Source organism: Pezoporus wallicus, unplaced genomic scaffold, assembly GCF_028554395.1.
Source record: "Pezoporus wallicus isolate ANWC-B61680 ecotype Strahan unplaced genomic scaffold, APGP_CSIRO_Pwel_v1 contig_6926, whole genome shotgun sequence".
Taxonomy (NCBI): domain Eukaryota; kingdom Metazoa; phylum Chordata; class Aves; order Psittaciformes; family Psittacidae; genus Pezoporus; species Pezoporus wallicus.
Window position 1 is genome coordinate 1985121 of NW_026636843.1, and position 18090 is coordinate 2003210.

An 18090-nucleotide genomic window follows, 5' to 3' on the forward strand; every position below is an offset into this window, starting at 1 on the left:
AGGCAGCAGTGGGTCTTTCTGGAGTCAGCAGGACTTGGTTCTGTCTAACATGGAGGCAGCCTCTGGTCTTTTCTCATAGAAGCACCACCTGCAGACACCACTTCCCACAACCTTGTCATGTAAACCCAATAGAAACATCAAAGGAAATAGATCACTGGACTATGAAAATACAGGCTTGCTTTAAGAAACCTTGTGTGAAATTCTATGCACTGTGCTACGGCAGAGGTTTGACTAGGTAATGTTTAGCTTGCACCACTGGCAAAGGATCTGTAGTTTTAAACTGTCCTAGGTTTCATCAGAGATGCCAGTCACAGGCACCAGATTTCTCCTAATGTGCAATGTTCGCCATCCTTTAATCCTATTAACCCTTCTAAATTTTTCTTACGAGTCTGAATAGTCCAAATACCCCATCTAGCCTTTTCAGCTCGCTGCTGAGGATCTAAGGACCATCTCATCTTGCATGGCAGCAGCAGCAGAAAGTTCAGATGCATTAGGTGTACATCATAGAGAAGCAATGGGACAAGTTCTCCTCATGTTGCCCATTCAGTAGCTATACCATCCTGATTTACACTCCTTTTACCTTTGGGGCGGGGGGGGGGGGATGAGAGTCAATCAAGAACAGATGTAACACAGTGGCTTTTCTAAACTAAGACAATTTTAAAATTCTCACTGTAATGAGGCAACAAAGAGATGTTAAAAGATAGCAATTTCCTCTTATATCTTTCAGATTTTATTTATCTTTATTAAAAGAAGAAGTGCATGGGCTAAGATTGAATTCAGACTTCAGACTATTTTATAGCTCTTCAGCAGGCTAATTCACAACTTGACTCCAGTTTTTCTTACTCCTACTTGCCTGTAGCTAAATGTGACAGTGTTAGATTCTGTGTGAGGTACGAACTTGTTTTTAATGAAATGGAGGAAATGACTCAAAGGCAAATGTTCCTATTTTAGTTCACATAGAGTCTCGTATTACAAAAACACAGAAATAACTACGGACAGTGATTTATCTGCAGCTAAGCATTAACAAAGTAATATTTCTTTCTATACCTTAGGATGTTTAGCTATGGACTTCAATATTGCCAAGTAAGCCAAGAAACTTCTGAGGCATTAAAATGAAAGGCAGGATTAAGCAAAGGGTACGCCCGCAAGGTTAAACCATCATCACCCACTGGGTGTAATGATAGTGACACTGTAAAACCAAAGCTCTTTGCATGAAAGGCTCAGCTTCTCCACATGGGACCCTATCATATGACCAAGTGTAATACAAGACAGTCTTGCCTTTACTCTGAACTTTAATCATAATTAAACCACTGCCACAGACATATTCCTACTTATTACTGGAATTATAGTATGATTTAATACAGCTGACATCAGTTGGCTAAACTACCATAGTATATGTGGGAACTCAGGTATTTATCAGCCACATTTACCCATAAAATTTTCAATGTACTGGAAACAAAAAAAGCTATCCACAAAACAGTATTATTGACAGCATTATAAAATTATTTCCAAGAATATGGAATTGTTTTGTAATTTGTAATTAATAATTTAAGACATAATAGAATATTCTGCTTAATTTGAAGGTCATCCTTTTTACTAAGTGTTTTTGTTATAGTTTTTTCTGCGCCTCCTTATTTTTATAAAGATGTCACTTTGCATTATGTAACATGTATTGTTAGCACTTATTAATGAGGTGTAGAAATTAGGCAAGTGTTTACTTAGTTTTATAAACAACATAAAACATAAATATTATATTCCTGTCTGGTTTTAATCCATTGGAATTATTGCATAGTTTCATTCACAGTGCATAGTAGGCTTTCTCCCTAGAGCAGGTCTAATACTCTACTAAATATATGCTGTTCCTCTATCTCTTTGAAGAAAAATGAATCACATCCACAGCTTGCAGCTATCAAAATGTGATTTATCAAGCATTTTCATTAAACTGCATTTTTCCCCTTCTTTACACTAGGAGGCACATCTTTCCTTCATACAGTTCTATTGCACAGCTCTGCTGCATGAAACCCTCAGATACATTAACAATTCCAATCTAAATTTAAGTCCCTGACAACCTTTACTAAAGCCACAGCTAAAGAAAAACTCACTAATTTGGTGGGTTGTTTTTTTATGTCTAGAAAACCCACACATATAATAGTGAAAAATATCATTCTGCACCTGACCGTTGGCAAAGAAAAACACAGTTCTGTGTAATTATTGAGGTAATAATCCACATTAAAATACACCAGACAGCTGTACACTTCTGCTGTAACTGATGATAAAGATGTTTGAGTTAAATGTGCACTTCCTAATATGCACATTTAAAATCATTTAAAAGCAGGAATTTTGGTAATAAGACAGGCTATGAAGTCATGCCAGTAAATACAATCTTACAGCGACCTTTTCTTTTTTTAGATCCTAAAGAAACTTTGTTTTCTGCATTCTTATCTGATACAACAAAAGGTAAAGAACTTTAATCAGCTGATATCTTCCTTTAGCTTTCATAGGAAGTGTTATATGCACACCTTTCAAATGCAAAAGATGGTGCTCCTTTGGAGAACACGTAAGGTCAGCATTCCACACACCAAAGCACAGTTCAGATTTTTCAAAGCCATTAGTTTCCAGAAAACTATAGAATCTCCTTTTTAGCATGTGCCTTGTTTTGTTTTGCTTGTTTACAGACTCTCAACACTATAATATTTACACTCAACATTATAATATTTATTTTTTTGTCATCATTATGCCAGTGTAGCCAAACTAGTCATGCTGCTTTCTCTTCCTACTGACCCAGGCATCTGACAAATTCATGGTCAGCAAGAAAAGACTAAGGTTGTTAATCACTGCATTTAAATGCAATAAGATGTTGTAACATACACAAGGCATGCCTTACAAATCAATATTGTATGAAAAATTAAATCATCATAACCATGACTCTTGAATAATGAGATTTCCTGTAGTAAATTTGAATTACTCGTCGTTGTTATCACTTAATAATGCATAACAAAACCTCAGTGTTGTTGTCACTCTGCAATGCTATGTTGTTTTTGAACACGGTGAATTGTTGCTCACTGATGAAAGAATTTTTGTAAAGTGTTATCAGGGTGTAAATGAGACAAAGGTGAAATATCAGGCAGTTGCAACTAACTGGCAAGTTAACATCACAGTCCTCTGACAATAAAGATAGGTTTGAGTATTACAAACCAAACTTGGACTACGCATGTGATTCTAAAAGTTCATATAAAAAAAAAAAATCTTTTACTTCATATTTCTATATCTTGCTATCTTTCCTTCAAAACCACAGTGAAGGTGTGTGGCTGACAATACTAGCGTCATCGGTACCTCTCTTCATTTCAGTTTCCCCGAGTTAGAGATCTCACTATTTTAAGATTAGCTAGATGAATATACTCTCACTGTGTACGTATCTTTCATTAAACCATATAAGTGTAGCTCTTGTGTCTCTGTAGAAGCTAATGATTGCAAGAAGATGTGGCAATAATGTTTCTCATGCCTTTGTGTAATGTTATCAAGATTTTTAGCTTTTTTTTTTTCTTCTTCAGGTTTTGAAGACCTGGCCCTTGATTACTCTTCAAATATAATTAAAATAGCAGCATACTAATATTGAGATACAATGGCTGCATTTTTATTCATATAACTTCACAGTGTACAATAATAAATCACACAATTCACTGAGCATTAAAGCTATTAACCAAAATTGCTCTCACTATGAGGCAAAGACTTTACTATCAAGATTAATATCATATTCTTATGAGCTGAAACAAACTTTTACTTAGAATAAACTTTCATAAAAATACAGTGGGACAAATCTCTATTTTTAGTTTAGATTTTTTTTTGAAGATCATTAGATAATGTTCCCATAAGCATTTTTTTTCCCTTCAGTTGAAACATTTCAAATAAAAACATTGTTCTGCCACATTTATAATCCAAAACTAGCAGTAGTACATGTACATGGTAACACTATGACTCTCCATTAAGACTTATTCCTTACTTTATAGCTGTATTTTTTACCTCAGCATGCCCCAAGTACTTTCATAAGCAGCAATCCTTAAACAGCCACTGAAATGAAACTCCGTCTACCATTACATATACCCATTTAACATTTCACTGAAATAGAACTAGAAATTCAGTTTAGAAGTTTCAAAGAATACAATGTTGAAATGGTACTACATCAGTTATTTTAACCATGAACATATGTAAATATCCACAAAGTAATTTTTCCCAATAACTAGTTAACATTTTTGTCTTCTGAAAATTGTCACAGGATTTTCAATAACCATAAATTGCTTTAAAATCCATTTCACATCTCTTCCAAAAATTTATGCCTCCAGTAGCACAATAACTTTTGACACAATGCCTGGGCAATAGCTTGATACTGAGTAAGATATAAAAATCAAATTCATCTAATGGATGCCATTACTCTCTTCCTGACTTAGGCTTTCTTAGGATGATTTCTGTCACAGTAATGAGCATATCATTCCCTTCTTAGTTTGTGAGACATGATGAGATCTGGAATGCACTATTTTAATGTCTGTCCTAATTCAGTCTGATGAATGTGGAAAAATCTATAATTCAATAATTCACTGATCATCAGTACAGATTGATGGTTAGATTTTCATGAATTTGCCATAAATTTAGCATTCCCAATGCTAAACCAGGTGTACCCACAGACATATTAAAACTTTTCATCTAGCTTTTTTTAAGAGCACTTAGTCACTGGCTAATCTGTTAGTAACAGGTACAAAATCTGTTAGTCTCAGTAACAGGTACAAATAGATAATCATGATCAATATACTATGTTTGCACAATGTACTTGACAAAATTTCTAAAAACTACATTTTTGATAACGTGGTATAAAATTTACTTGGCCCATTTTTTCCTAACTCCTGGAGGATTTTTATATTACATTTTGGAGAGATGTGCAATTCCGGGTCAGTGAAACCAATGTGACACGGCCAATATGCCATGCTGCCTTAAAATTCCTCTCTGATCTTATTAAATCTTTCACACGTATCATACGTGGTCAGAGAATTAACAGGATAATTCCACTTAAGCTCCTCACTTGTTTAAGTAGACATACATTCTTGTTCAAGAGTCAGCCCATTCACAGCTGCTGAAATTCTAGTCATAGTGTTGGTTAAGACCTCACTTCATTCTTCAGTGCTGACTGGCACAAAAGCACTGCAATAATGTAAAGGTATTATAAAGGAGAAGGAAAGAAGAAGAAAGGCAGAAATTCCCAAATCAGACAAACTGGACATATATTTGTATGAAAATACCTATCCAACAGTTCCAGAAAAGCAGAACATCATACCATTCCAATCCAACAAGGAAACCCGATGTTTCTTGTTGCTAGAAGGGGGAATTGTGGGTGTCCAATATAAACTTGGATTCTTGAAATTTTTCAGCGCTTCACTGATTTACTGTTTTCTATGTTAGACTGACAGATAGTGTCACCTCTGTGTCCTTGCTGTTTTGTATCTAGAATGACTTTCCTAAAACAATATCCAATGCTAACTAGCAACAGTGCTGCATTCATCAAGAAAAGCTTGCTACCTTGTAGGACGCCCTTGCCCAGCTGTTCTCACTTACTGTGCAATTAGTATGGAGTTGTTTTCTTTTTCTACTGGATTTCTACGTTGAAATTACATGAGGCACTTCAGACAAACTGCATTATTTCCTAACAATCATTATGAGCTAACATGACCAAATATTTGTGCACATGCTTAAAAATATCTCTACCATTGCAGAGCTCAAAGGTATAAAAAAGAAAGCAACCAAGTTACTACTAAAGCAACTTAGATAAACAGAGCACTGATGGTGACTCACCCGAGTTGGGATCAGAGTTGCCATCAGCTTCAGTCCTCTTGTCCGGTGAAGCCTGGTCGTAGAATTCGTCCTGCGGCGGAACCAGAGGGAGAGGGTGTGAGATCAGGGTTCCACCACCCACTGGCTCGTGGTCTCCCAGACCACTGTCACTGCAGCTTTCCTGGGAGCCATCAGGGAGGTGAAATGTAACACGGCGCTGGGACTACAAAGAAGAGCACAGGACACACTGATTAGTGCTCTTCTGTTCTCCTAACTTTTTTTTTTTTTAATTATTTTTTTCTCTGCTGTTTTGGTGGGGTTTTTTTGTTTGTTTGTTTTTGGTTTTCTTTTTTAAACTTTTGACATACAAATAGATTCCTGGCAATGCATATGAAGCAATTATTTTCATGTTTGCATGTTGTATTTTTTCTTGTAACTTGCTTTTACAGCAACCCAGGGAAGATGGCAGGCAGGAGAGCCAAATTTCAAAGGTCTGCACATGCTCATCTGTGAAGTAAGCTTCTCATAAGAAGGTGGTCAGTAGATAGGTATATTTCTCATAATTTTAAAGGTGTGATCTATAAAAACTCTGAGAAGCAGAAGCTGTTGTAAACTATGTTATGAAAAGCTAATTACATCAGAAAATACAGTAAGACTATATTCCTGAGGTTAAAACCTGTACTATCACTGTTCACACTGGAAAAAAAAGTCCACCAAGTTAAACAAACCAATAAAAAATTTTGTCATCTTGCAGGAATAGAAGGATATATAAATACATATCTATAAGGAAATTAACTGATATAAATTATCAAACTAAAATGAATATTTAGGATTGATAGTATATCTGTGCAATCACAATGATCAGCAAAGAATCATGGAATGCAATCATGGCATGAGCAATTTTCACTCTCTTAAGAGAAAGAAAAATAAGCAGGGCATACTTTGTTCAAAAAAACACTGTGAATGAGAGACAGAATTACAAATTTTAAAAACAAACAAACAAACACACAAAAGAAAACCCCAATCACCTCAAGAAAAAAAAGAAAAAAAAGCAAACCCCAAACCCTGCAGTATACACTTGGATTAGTTAACCGTTATTGATTTGAGCCTGTCTCAGCTGGAGAAGTAACCCAACTGTGAATTGTAGCCACAGAATGATACAGTGATTCCCTGTGACCTCCAGATCCGAGAGCACTGCTGCAAATTGTTTAGCAACCACAACCGTGGGTTTCATGAAAAGAGTATTACAGGTCTTCATGGATCAAAATACTGCATCTTTGAAGCAGTGGAAACAACTAGTTCAAGAGTATCTCAAGAGAGTAATCAAATTAAGTTAAGCGCATCTTCCCACAAAAATCAGCTTCAGCAGCAGGGAGCCTGAGTGGTCTGGTTAGCTAGATTGTTTTAGAATGAAAAGGAGATTCACAAAGTTTGCCTTAAGCTTAATAACTGTTTAGTTTAGTGGTTACTTTCTTATTAATATTAACCATCTGAAAGTTATGGGCTATATCTAAGCTAAACATTCAGATTTCTACAAAGTCAGCAGATAAAAGAGCATTAGGAAGATACAGGTATCTTCCACTAATCACCGTTTTTAAAGAAATTAAAATCAGGTGTCTTATAGCTGTCCAAAATTAAAGTAAGTTTTCCTGAAATTAATGGAAAAAGCATCAGGCCCTGACTCATTCGTTTTCCTTCCTTTTTTTTTTTTTTAATTTAATAAGGAAAACCTCAAGTTAATAATACTAACTGTATGTTTTCTTATTAAAAACTATTTGTTAATGATAATTGCTACCATTTTATATGATGATCAATATCCTCTACCAGGTTTCCTTTTATTCATTTCCCTTGGGTGGACATAGATAGTTGATTAAGTCAATTCTGGATTACTGTGTAATTCAGTATAGAAATAAATGTAATATTACTTGCTCTGGGCTGTGGTTTTATAATTAGCATTTTTCTTTTAAGTTCTTTTACTGTCTTTAGGATTGGAATCCAGTAGTAGCAAAGCCAAATAGATACTCTCAGTCACTGAGTTGTATTCATTTATATCAACAGAAGTCCTAAGTTTATATACTATCACTTTATATATTATCACTAAGCAAACTTTAGCTTTCTTACCTTACAGCTTTTTTCATTCTAGAATTTCCACCCTGAGCAATTTTATTGGAATTACTAGCAGGCATTTTCCTTTTAATAAGAACAAAATAAAAGGGATATGTCTGCCACTTTCCCCTCTGCACTAGCAAAGCTGCTGCAGTGCCAAAACAGCACGGATCCCAGACACATACACAAAACACACACACAGCCAGCCATAGACCAGGTGCTGCTTTCAGCAGCACCCAAATTCAGGACTCACACCAGGCTCAGCACAGCCAGCCTCATTCCCTCTTCCTCTTGGGCTGGCAGAGGCACAAGTTCCCTAATGCAGCTCACACACCACACTCCCAGTTTCATGTGCACATCCACGTTTGTGGATCCCCCAAGTACCAGCACCGACCTTCTCCCTGCCCAGCACCCCTGCCCAGATCCCAGCCCTCCTTACTGGCCCACGGGTTCCTGACTCTCCATCTGGTCCAGCTGGGTGCTCACTGCACACACGCAGCACCCACATACTTGTCCCAGAGGCACCTCACACTCACAGGTCCCCTCAGATACCAGCACAGACCCTCCACCAGCCTGATGCCCCTGCCCAAACCCAGTGCCTTCTACTTGCTGGCTGGTGCAGCTTGGAGTTTGCCAGTGAATCCACACTCAGACACCATGCACACATGGTCTGGGGAGGGTACAGACACCCAGCAGCTGGCATTCAGCCCACAGGCTGTGACCGATGGTCCTGATCCAGTGCTGAGCCCTTCACTTTTACATTGAATTTCTTGTCTCTAGTAGAGTATTAGGGATTCTTGTCTCAGAAGGGAATCCTACAACATGCTTAGAGGATGTCTGTATTTCTCTTCTCCCTTTTGCAACTAAATGTAGCTTTGAATTTTTATTTTTTTTTAACCTAAAGATGTAATCAAGTTATTCTGAATAATGAGTTGCTACAATACTGGTACTAATTATAACAAGTAATCTTAATATAATAACAACAAAATCTTAATTATGCTACAACATATGCAGGATTATATACAGCATGAGGTGGGGTTATGGTTCAGGTCCACAACACTTGGCCAAAATTCAAGTCTAAAATCTCTGACATATTCAATCATAAAATATCGTTTAGCGAGGGAAAAATATGGGTTTTCTTCAGGTCCTGAAAAACGTTCAGTCTTTAATCAGGAAATATCACATCATTGTTATATGAAACCCAAAATGGAAAGGAAAATTCAGTCAAAATAATAGGTCTTTAACCTGTGTCAAAGTAATTCCAATATATAATTCAAAACAATTTGTGTCAGTATGTTTTTGAACCTGGGCTGCATTTAGAAAACAGGACCACAATTGGTACCGGTTACATGGAATCACTCTTCTTTCAATCACTTATTGCAGCAGACTTCATAGAGCTCAGCCAGGTGAAGCATGACTTCACACCCACAAGAGGTATAGAGAAGAATTAATTCTGAATCTTAGATGGTGATAAAGGACAGCAAACTGGTGCTGATAAAAGGATAGTCCAAGCATAATAGGAACACGGGTTTTTTTCACTGCTTTCATACCAGGTGGTCAGCCAGCTGATACTTTCTTTAATCATAGTAACAACCAAAATTATATCAAATCAACCACACATGAAAGTGGTCTAGATTCTTCTGTCCTGGTACAATGAAACCAAATGCATACCTACTACTTTCTACCAATTTTAATTTGTAGAATTAGTGAAACTAAGTAACACCTGCGGTATTTGAAAATGCCAATATCAACAAGACCTCTTGGGTGGAGGGGAGGAATGGATGATGGAGGGTGGGGAATATTCCTAATCTTTTGGATCAAGCACAAAAAAGTAGAACCTGTGCTTGATGTAACGTTGCACTTTTCTTCATTACAATATTTGGAGAAACTGGAAACATTTTAAAAAAATATTTTAGTCTCATAATTTTGCTTTTCTCATGGTCTTCTGTCCTGTTTTTCTCACTTCTGTTTCCTTGGTATGAGGAATTCAGTGGTGCTCAGTGACAGGACAGGCAATAATGGACCCAAAGTGAAACACAGGAAGTTATGAACATCAAGGAACACTTTTTTGCTGAGTAACTAAGCACTGGTACAAGTGGTCCAGAGAGGCTGTGGACACTCCCTCCTTGAAGATATCTAAAAGCCGTCTGAACATGGTCCTGGAAAATAGTCTCTCTGTCCCTGCTTGATCAGGTGGGGTTAGACTAGATGGCCTCCAGAGGTCCTTTCCAACTTCAGCCATTCAGTAATTCTGTGATTCTGTGAATTCTAATTAAAAATGAAAGGAAAAATCTAGAAACATCTGAAGCAGTTTCATAATTTTTGAGCGCTGAAAACAAATTTTTTACCAAGGTACTTTATTTTGGACAATCATTGCTGTACAAAATGTATTCTGATACCAGAATTTGTAATTAACTGCATAAAAAACTATTGTTTTGAAATTGGCATAGAGCATTAAAGATACAATAATGAAATCCTTACTTAAGCAAAATAACTGGAAGGAATTTTAACATGGTATGGATTTCTAGAGAAGGTGGACCAATACTAGTGAGGTTTGGACACTGCATGTGAGATAACTTTTTGCTGTCATATTTTCCAGAAACCCTCATACGCAGGAAGAAAGTGGGCTGTAAATAGAGTAAATTATGTTGTGGTCCTGAGTGCTGAAAATCTAAAGTAGAGGAAATATCATGCCCTGTGATATTAAGTGTTTGAAATGTCCTACAGCAGATGAGTTGTGAGTTGTGTTGGAAACAGAACTTTAATGTGGGAAGTAGGAATACAGGTTTTCAAAAACTTTTCAGTGTTTTCCATTGTATGCTAGCTCCTAAAATGCATTTTACTTCCCATTATGGGTTTGAATCAAACAACAAGTTACAGAGATCAGCATTAAGAGGAGCTTTTTCATGGTGAGATTTACTCTGAACACCAGACTTTCAAGCTTTGTACAACTATTGCATTGTTTTCGCTAATCAGGGATGCAAGAAACAATTATACTATTGTTCCATTGCTGAATGTCTCACAGGGACAGATTTGGCTACAGATCCTATCCATTGTTATAAAACAAGCTATAATTAAAAAAACATTTCTACACTGGGTTGTTGCAAATAGAACCTGCTGAATTTTAATCAGCTGAGCTGGCTTCTGAGTTTACAAATCAGTACTTTAAACAAAGTGCCCTCTTCTCCACTTGTTATAGTTGTAAGTTAAGAGCCTTGATTTTTGACCTTGATTTTCCAGACAGGAGGCAGAAGTCACCAAAACATCTAATTCACAGAAAGTCAAATTAAGTTTTACAGAATGGGCCATGTTCTTGCGTATCAGAATACATATTCAAGCATAACACACCTTTTATTTCAGATAGAGAGATTTTTCATCCACAAAAATTTTTTCCCTTTGCTTTCTGAACAACTATGCCATACTCTGTGTTAAGATGGCAAAGGAATATTATGAAGGAAAAACAGACAAAAAAAACAACCCAAAAAATACACACAAAAAAAAAAAAACGAACAAAGGGACTTTTGCCTTGTGGATAGTGCTGAAAAGGAGGCTTTAAAGAGAAACTTGAGAAAACAATTTATGGAAGACAAACAAAGAGTCTATATATGAAATACTTCAGTGAAATTTAAAACCCACTCAGTTCTTCAGAGAAGAAACTTATTTTAAAAAACCCAGTAGACAAATACCTTGAAATTATGTTTGTGCAAAGTATAAGACACTGTTGTAAGGACACAAGAAAAAAAATGCTTTATTGGAGATCCTCTGTGGAAGAATTCTGTTTGATAAAATTTGTTCCTCACAGGATCAAAACAGAGTCTCTTGGTTCATGTACTAAAACATGGATTTTTTTTTTTTTAATGAGATCAAGATTTTAAATGGAAGACACAAAAATGACAGGAACAGTTCCAGAGGGGAAAAGATATGCTAGTTACCACCAAACTTTAAATTATAGTTTAAACCACCATCAAATGCACTATAGTTTGTTCTTTTATTTCACAAGATAAAACCACATTTTTCTCTTAAATATGTATTTTGGAAGCACAAACAGTGCATCTTTTAATATGGCAAGAGTGTGATCCAGGTTAAGGAGATTCTTTTTAAAGTAAAATAAAATAGGAAACTTACACAGAAAATATCTATCTATTTGTACCATAGAAAGAACTGGCAAGGTGTTTGCATCAACATATTGTTGCTTATTATTTTGTTTTATAAATAATAGTTTGTTGTATATTTTTTCCAGTTCTGATTGACTTAATGAAAACTCTCTAAAATAGACAATCTACCTTCTGTTTTCCAAATTGGAAAGTTTAACGAAAATGTACTTTGGTACTGTGAGTTTCTTTCAAAGTGTGTAGTTGCAGTGCATCTTGCAGGAAGGCCACAAAGCACCTTAAACAGGGCTTTGCATAATGTAGCTTAGTGATCACTTATACACATATTCTTCTTTCATGTTTCACTCAAGCTTACAGAATATGAATCTGAGATAAAAATCATTCTACTTTCTTTGTAAAAGCCACTCTCGCTTCTTCCCGTAATCCTGGCTCTGTGTTATTTACAAATTATGCTGTAGATCCCTGCAATTTGCTAAGAGAAATGGGCTATTTTTTTTTTGTCACATCAAAACTTAACTCCCTCATACAGTCCCCATGACAGTCCTTTTTCAAGGATCCTGCTTGCATCACAGGATAATCCATTCTCCATGCCCATCTTGATATCTTCCCCACAGAACAAAGATAATGGAGATAGATAAGGTTTCCATCAAGCTCTCAAGCTAAACTAAGAATGAAAAAAGAAAAAGCAATTCCTACTGCATCTTCATGGTACATCTTCATACTATGCTACCCATATAAATAGCTGGAGTGGATAGGTATTTAACTTGTTTTTCCCCCTAAGGTAACAATGTTGTTACTGATTTCAGAATATAAATATTTGTTATACAGACAATCATTTGATTTCTTCTGCTCAGTTTTGCAATACTAATATTTCATAGAAATCAGTAAATTACTCTGTAATATATTAAAATGATGCATAAATTTAATCAACTATCACAACATTATAAATTACAATCTACCTACTGAAGAAGTGACTGCCTTCTGGTCCCAAGCACATTTAAATGTGGAGAACAGTCTCTCTGGTTGGGGTGTTGTTTTAGTTTTGCACTGTTTTAGTTTTGCACAGTGAATGAAGTGAATGAAGAGACTGGCAGTCAAACCCTATGGTTTTATTTTTGTTGATGTAATATCACTTTTTTTGTTGTTTTTTTTGCTTATGGGGTAATATTTTTTCATTTTATTTCATGAAACTGTACTCTTTGTGCCATAAAGTATTACTGAGTTTCACTGGATTTTATGTGCTCAGGGTTTTTTGTTTGGTTCAGTTTGGGTTTTGTTGTTTTGATTTTGGTTTGGTTTGGGTGTTTTTGTTTTTTTTTAATTGGACACTCTGAATACTGACAAACCTCTAACTAAAGACAATAAACACAGGACTATTATATGTTTTAGTTTAAGTTTTTCCTTCCTAATATCCACTCAGAAGGCAAATGCTCATTTTTCTAATGAGCATTGTTCCCTGTGTATGATCATCCTGATTGCAAAGTAAATGTGACCTAACAGGAAAGCTGAGTGTTACAATTAACATTGTAACAGAGTGTTGCCTTGTTCAACATAGGAGTCTGGTAAAATACTAATAAATCCTCAACATTTTGAGTCTTAGCCCCCATTCTCCTGAATTAATTGTCTGAGGCTCTGGAAATTAGTTCTATGCCCACAGTTATGCAAATTATTATTTCAGATGCATGGAAAGGCAAGTGGGGGGAAGAGATGGAAAATGCTGTACACAATAAAACATAAAAGAAAATAACCAGGTGTGCTACCAGTAAACAACTAAACTAATGTTCAGAAACATTATTCACCCAAATGGCTAGACATTAGTTAACCATAGTTTCCTATATTTATTGCATGTTTCTCAGCAGAAACTCTTTGGAAAATAACACTGAGAAAGGATTAATTGAAGATGCAATTATATGTAGATACCCATTAAAAATTAGTGTTATATGTGGGATAGTTTTTGTAAAAATACGTGATTGCAAAGTAACAGTAAATGCCTTTTTGGGTGGGATGTCTGTACTCATTGACTACAGATGATTAGGTAAACTTACATATTAGACAACTTAAGACATTAATTTCTTTGACAATTGTGTTGATATACTGCTTGACAATAGAGAGAAACATGGAAATCAGAGTTTTAAAATTTAAATGCCCAAAGTCATACAAGTAAAGGTAGACCTTGTACTCTGCCTCTAACTATTTTGGCACCTAACATTAGACATTCAACACCTGAAATTTTAGCTGCCATTAAGTATTTAGAATACAAGAAGCTGAAGAAACAGTTCTCACTGTCAAAAAGATACTACACTGACTTACCTGTTGCTCTGGCACATTTTATATGAAGAACTTATTTGTATTACAGCATGCAAAGAAGCTGACATATAAACAATTTAGTTGTAATAGAGTTATATTTTATGTGATCTTTAGTAATTTAAAGACTTCAGTGAACTTCAATTGATTTGTTTAGTTAGATTTTGGTGATGAGCTCCTTCTAGCAATACAGATAACGCACATTACAAGTGCATTCAATTGAAGAAGCACTGTACCAATTATAACAATAACCAGCATAACTTCTCTGCACTCTGATAAGTTTTACATTAGTAAAAATCATGTGTTGATCAATAATGTATATGATCAACTAAAATGTAGCAACAACTGTTTAATTATAAATTTATCCTGATTTACGTTCTCTAAAACTCATCTGGCTTCAGTAGTGTGAACATCATAATAAAGTTTCAGGGACTTTCCTTTAATGATAAATTACATTCTTAAATATGAGAAAAAAAAATTTAGAATATGTTTTATCTGAGGAATATAGATTATCTGGAGGCTGCTTATAAAAAGAACCCTATTACTTTTGTCTATGAAAATACTGACTGTTATATCTGTGATTATATTTATAATGTTAACATAAATTATTTTTATAATATTTAATGATTTACAGAACCATTACATCAACTAAAATTTTTAATTGTATTGAGTAAACTGATAGATGTGGTAGCACATCAATAATCATTCTTGATACTGCATCTTATTGTCAAAGCTGATAATTCTTGTGTTACACAGTGCTGTATATTTATGCTTTCAACACTGTCAGTCACTACAGCACATATGCAGAGTACCAAGAAGCAGGAAAGTTTCTAATGATCTTCAGGAAAAAAGAAAGATGTATAAAGATCACTTTAATATTCTGTTCCATTTCTTTAGTATGGCATATGACATAGGAAATCAAGCAGGCCGCAGCTTTTGCGCAAATGTAGCAATCTTTTGTATGAGGTGATGCAGCCCTCATTCTGTAATAGAACTAACCTTGGTTTTAACTGTGTATATAAAAGGAAGAAAATAGTACTTCAAAATCCACACATTTAGGAGCAAACAACCAGCTGTCCATTAGGAAGATTTGTATCATAGGGCTTGAAAGGTAGTCAGATTAACAGTGTTTTTAAAGAAAAAAAAAAGAAAAAGGAGAAAGAAAAATTTGAAGTCCTTTAATGATCACACCTTGAAATAACCAGTATTCATAGTAACATTGTGATGTCAATCTTTATTTATTTATGTGAATTAGAGGAAATTCAATTAAGAAGATCATATTGCTCCTCAATAAAGCAAGGATTAAAATATGCAGGAAAAAACAAATTCTCATAAAGATTATGATATCTTGTATTAGCATGGGGATGGCAGGAAGGCAAGGAAGGAAGGAGGCTCTCAATGTAGGGATGCCGTAGGGTAACTAGTGCATTAAAATATCACCTTCTGAACTAGTACTAGCGTGTGCAATGGGTATCTGTCACTGGCAGCTCACTGGTTACAATTAATTCTGAGTCAGCAGTCATGTCTTCTCCTACAAGCAGGGAAAGCAGAAACAGCAGCAGCATTGCCTTTTGAGGATAAAACCTTTTACATGCTATGAGTCTAGAAAGCAGTTTTACATCTATTGAAACAATGGACGCTATACCTGTCACATTAGATAAATGGATCCAAATTACAAAAGCTGAAAGTGGACACAATTATCAAGGATAATACAGTTAAGCTGATGTATCCTGGGAAAGATGCAGTTTCTATAATATTTTAATTTTGAAACTAATATTATTATCACAATCAATTGCACATGCTATAAGGTAATAAAACACCTCTGCTAAAAAAATATCTGCATCTGTACTAGAAAAGGAACTAGGCAATAATGTATTACCTATGTTTTGTTATTTGAACAGAATGTCCTTAAGAACTGCTTTCCTAAGAGCAGTTTTCTAATTTTTTGTTTTCTTATTTGTACTCCCAAAGCCTTGGGGTTCTCATTTTGCATATGTAAACATGTGATAAAGAAAAAAAAACAAAACAACCCACCCCAAAAACCCAAACCAACAAAAACAAATCCCCAGCTTTTCACTTAGGATTCTATAGAGAACAACATATATTACAAATGCCAACTACATACTTTTTCCACTACATACAACATCTGCCTGGTAATATCTTATGATGTCAAAGCTCAAAAAACTAAATCCACAGAGGGTGTTAGGACTTTCCATGGTTGAATAGGCTTTTTCATTTTGCTAATGGGTCTTTCATTCCTGTGCCATGTTGACTGTTGGACTAAATCTCTGCTACAGGTGCATAATGAAAAGTAAGCATATTAAGGTGTTTCCACACAGAGACTTCTAGAAAAAAATACAAAATATACTTCAGCGGCTTAGCCAGTTATAAAGCTAAAACCTCATTTATTAACCAACAAGATGAAAAAAGAAAAAGGAAGAAAATAAGGACTTTGTGGAAATCAGCTACACAGAGACAACAGTGGTAATACTGTACTATCAAAACATCAGATACTCTTACAGTTTTTTTTACTGTGAGAGTAGTTAGAAATACAATTTCTGCTGGCCTCAGGTAGAAGCTAAATGATAGCTGACAAGAATCACTATTATTATTTGACTTCATCCAACTTTCAGTATTTTCCACAAACTACATATGTCATGCTGTTGTCACATTAAAAGTTACAGGGAAAACAACAACTCTGACTATCATATGGGTAGTTTTAAAAAATTATGCCAATGCCCAGGGTCCCCTTAGAATATGTCAAAAGGTAATTTTGATAGTCCATGTTTTGGTATCGATGATCTGGTTTAATTTGTGCCAGTTGAGTTTACTGTGAGGAAAGTGAACTCACACTGGTGAATTTCTTTCATTCTGTGGTCTAAAGGAATAGCTTAGCAGAAATCTTTCAAGTTACATCGACTGGTGGTAATAACTATCTACTGCTTAGCTTCTGTTGGAAATAGATTCAAGTCAAATAGTCAAAACTACAGACTTTTGAATTATCTTGCCCTGTGACTTCTCTAACATTATCTGCTTACAAAATGAAGAAAGCAGGATACTGGGCAGTTGTTTTGAATGTAAACCATTTAGTGATTAGTCCATATTTTTTCCAAATGTGCATACTAGCAAGTTCTCATTTCACATAATTTGTTGCATGTCATCACTTTTGATCTCAGTTTTAAAACTGGTGGACTTATTTTTGTACTTTGCACCTAGAGCACATGAACACTTCTATTAATACAGATGGACAAAGACTGTTTTTAGGCCCAGCATTTACTAATATTTCACTGGTATGTTATGTTTATTTTGCAAATGCTAGCTTTTCAGTAGGCAAACTGACAAGCACAAACCTTATGTTTCACTTTCTGTTTCATTTTATGCTTCAATATTAATATAAATAAAAGCATGAAAATCAGAGCCACAAATGAATGAAATTGGACTTCACAAAAATACTGGATATGCACATGGCCTGTGCTTCTTTGATTTTCATTGAATAATAAAAAAAGAAGTCCAAAGATGTTTTATCTAAACCTAAACCAACGGTTTAGGAGTATTGCTGTTATGTCATGATACATTCTGGTTTACATTACTAGCTATCTACAGAACAGACAGGACATGTTTCTGAAAGTGAATTCAGCATTAGAGCAATTATTAAATAAATTATATTCACTTATGGACAAATTGAACTGAGTTACATTATTGGTTTAATACCAATTTCTCATGTCAGGATCCTTTCTGACATGGGCTACTA

The 18090-nt window shown here is 35.2% G+C and overlaps 1 protein-coding gene across 2 annotated transcripts in view; it reads right to left on the reverse strand.

The window, feature by feature from the left end:
- PCDH9 (protocadherin 9) overlaps window positions 1-18090 on the reverse strand; it is a 699152-nt gene that overhangs the window by 241180 nt on the left and 439882 nt on the right. The window contains exon 3 of one of the 2 annotated variants that reach the window (XM_057401874.1): window positions 5839-5908. In XM_057401874.1, the coding sequence (XP_057257857.1) occupies window positions 5839-5908 (70 nt within the window). Of the gene's footprint in view, window positions 1-5838; window positions 6041-18090 lie in introns of both variants that reach the window. The other variant, XM_057401873.1, reaches the window with a different exon arrangement.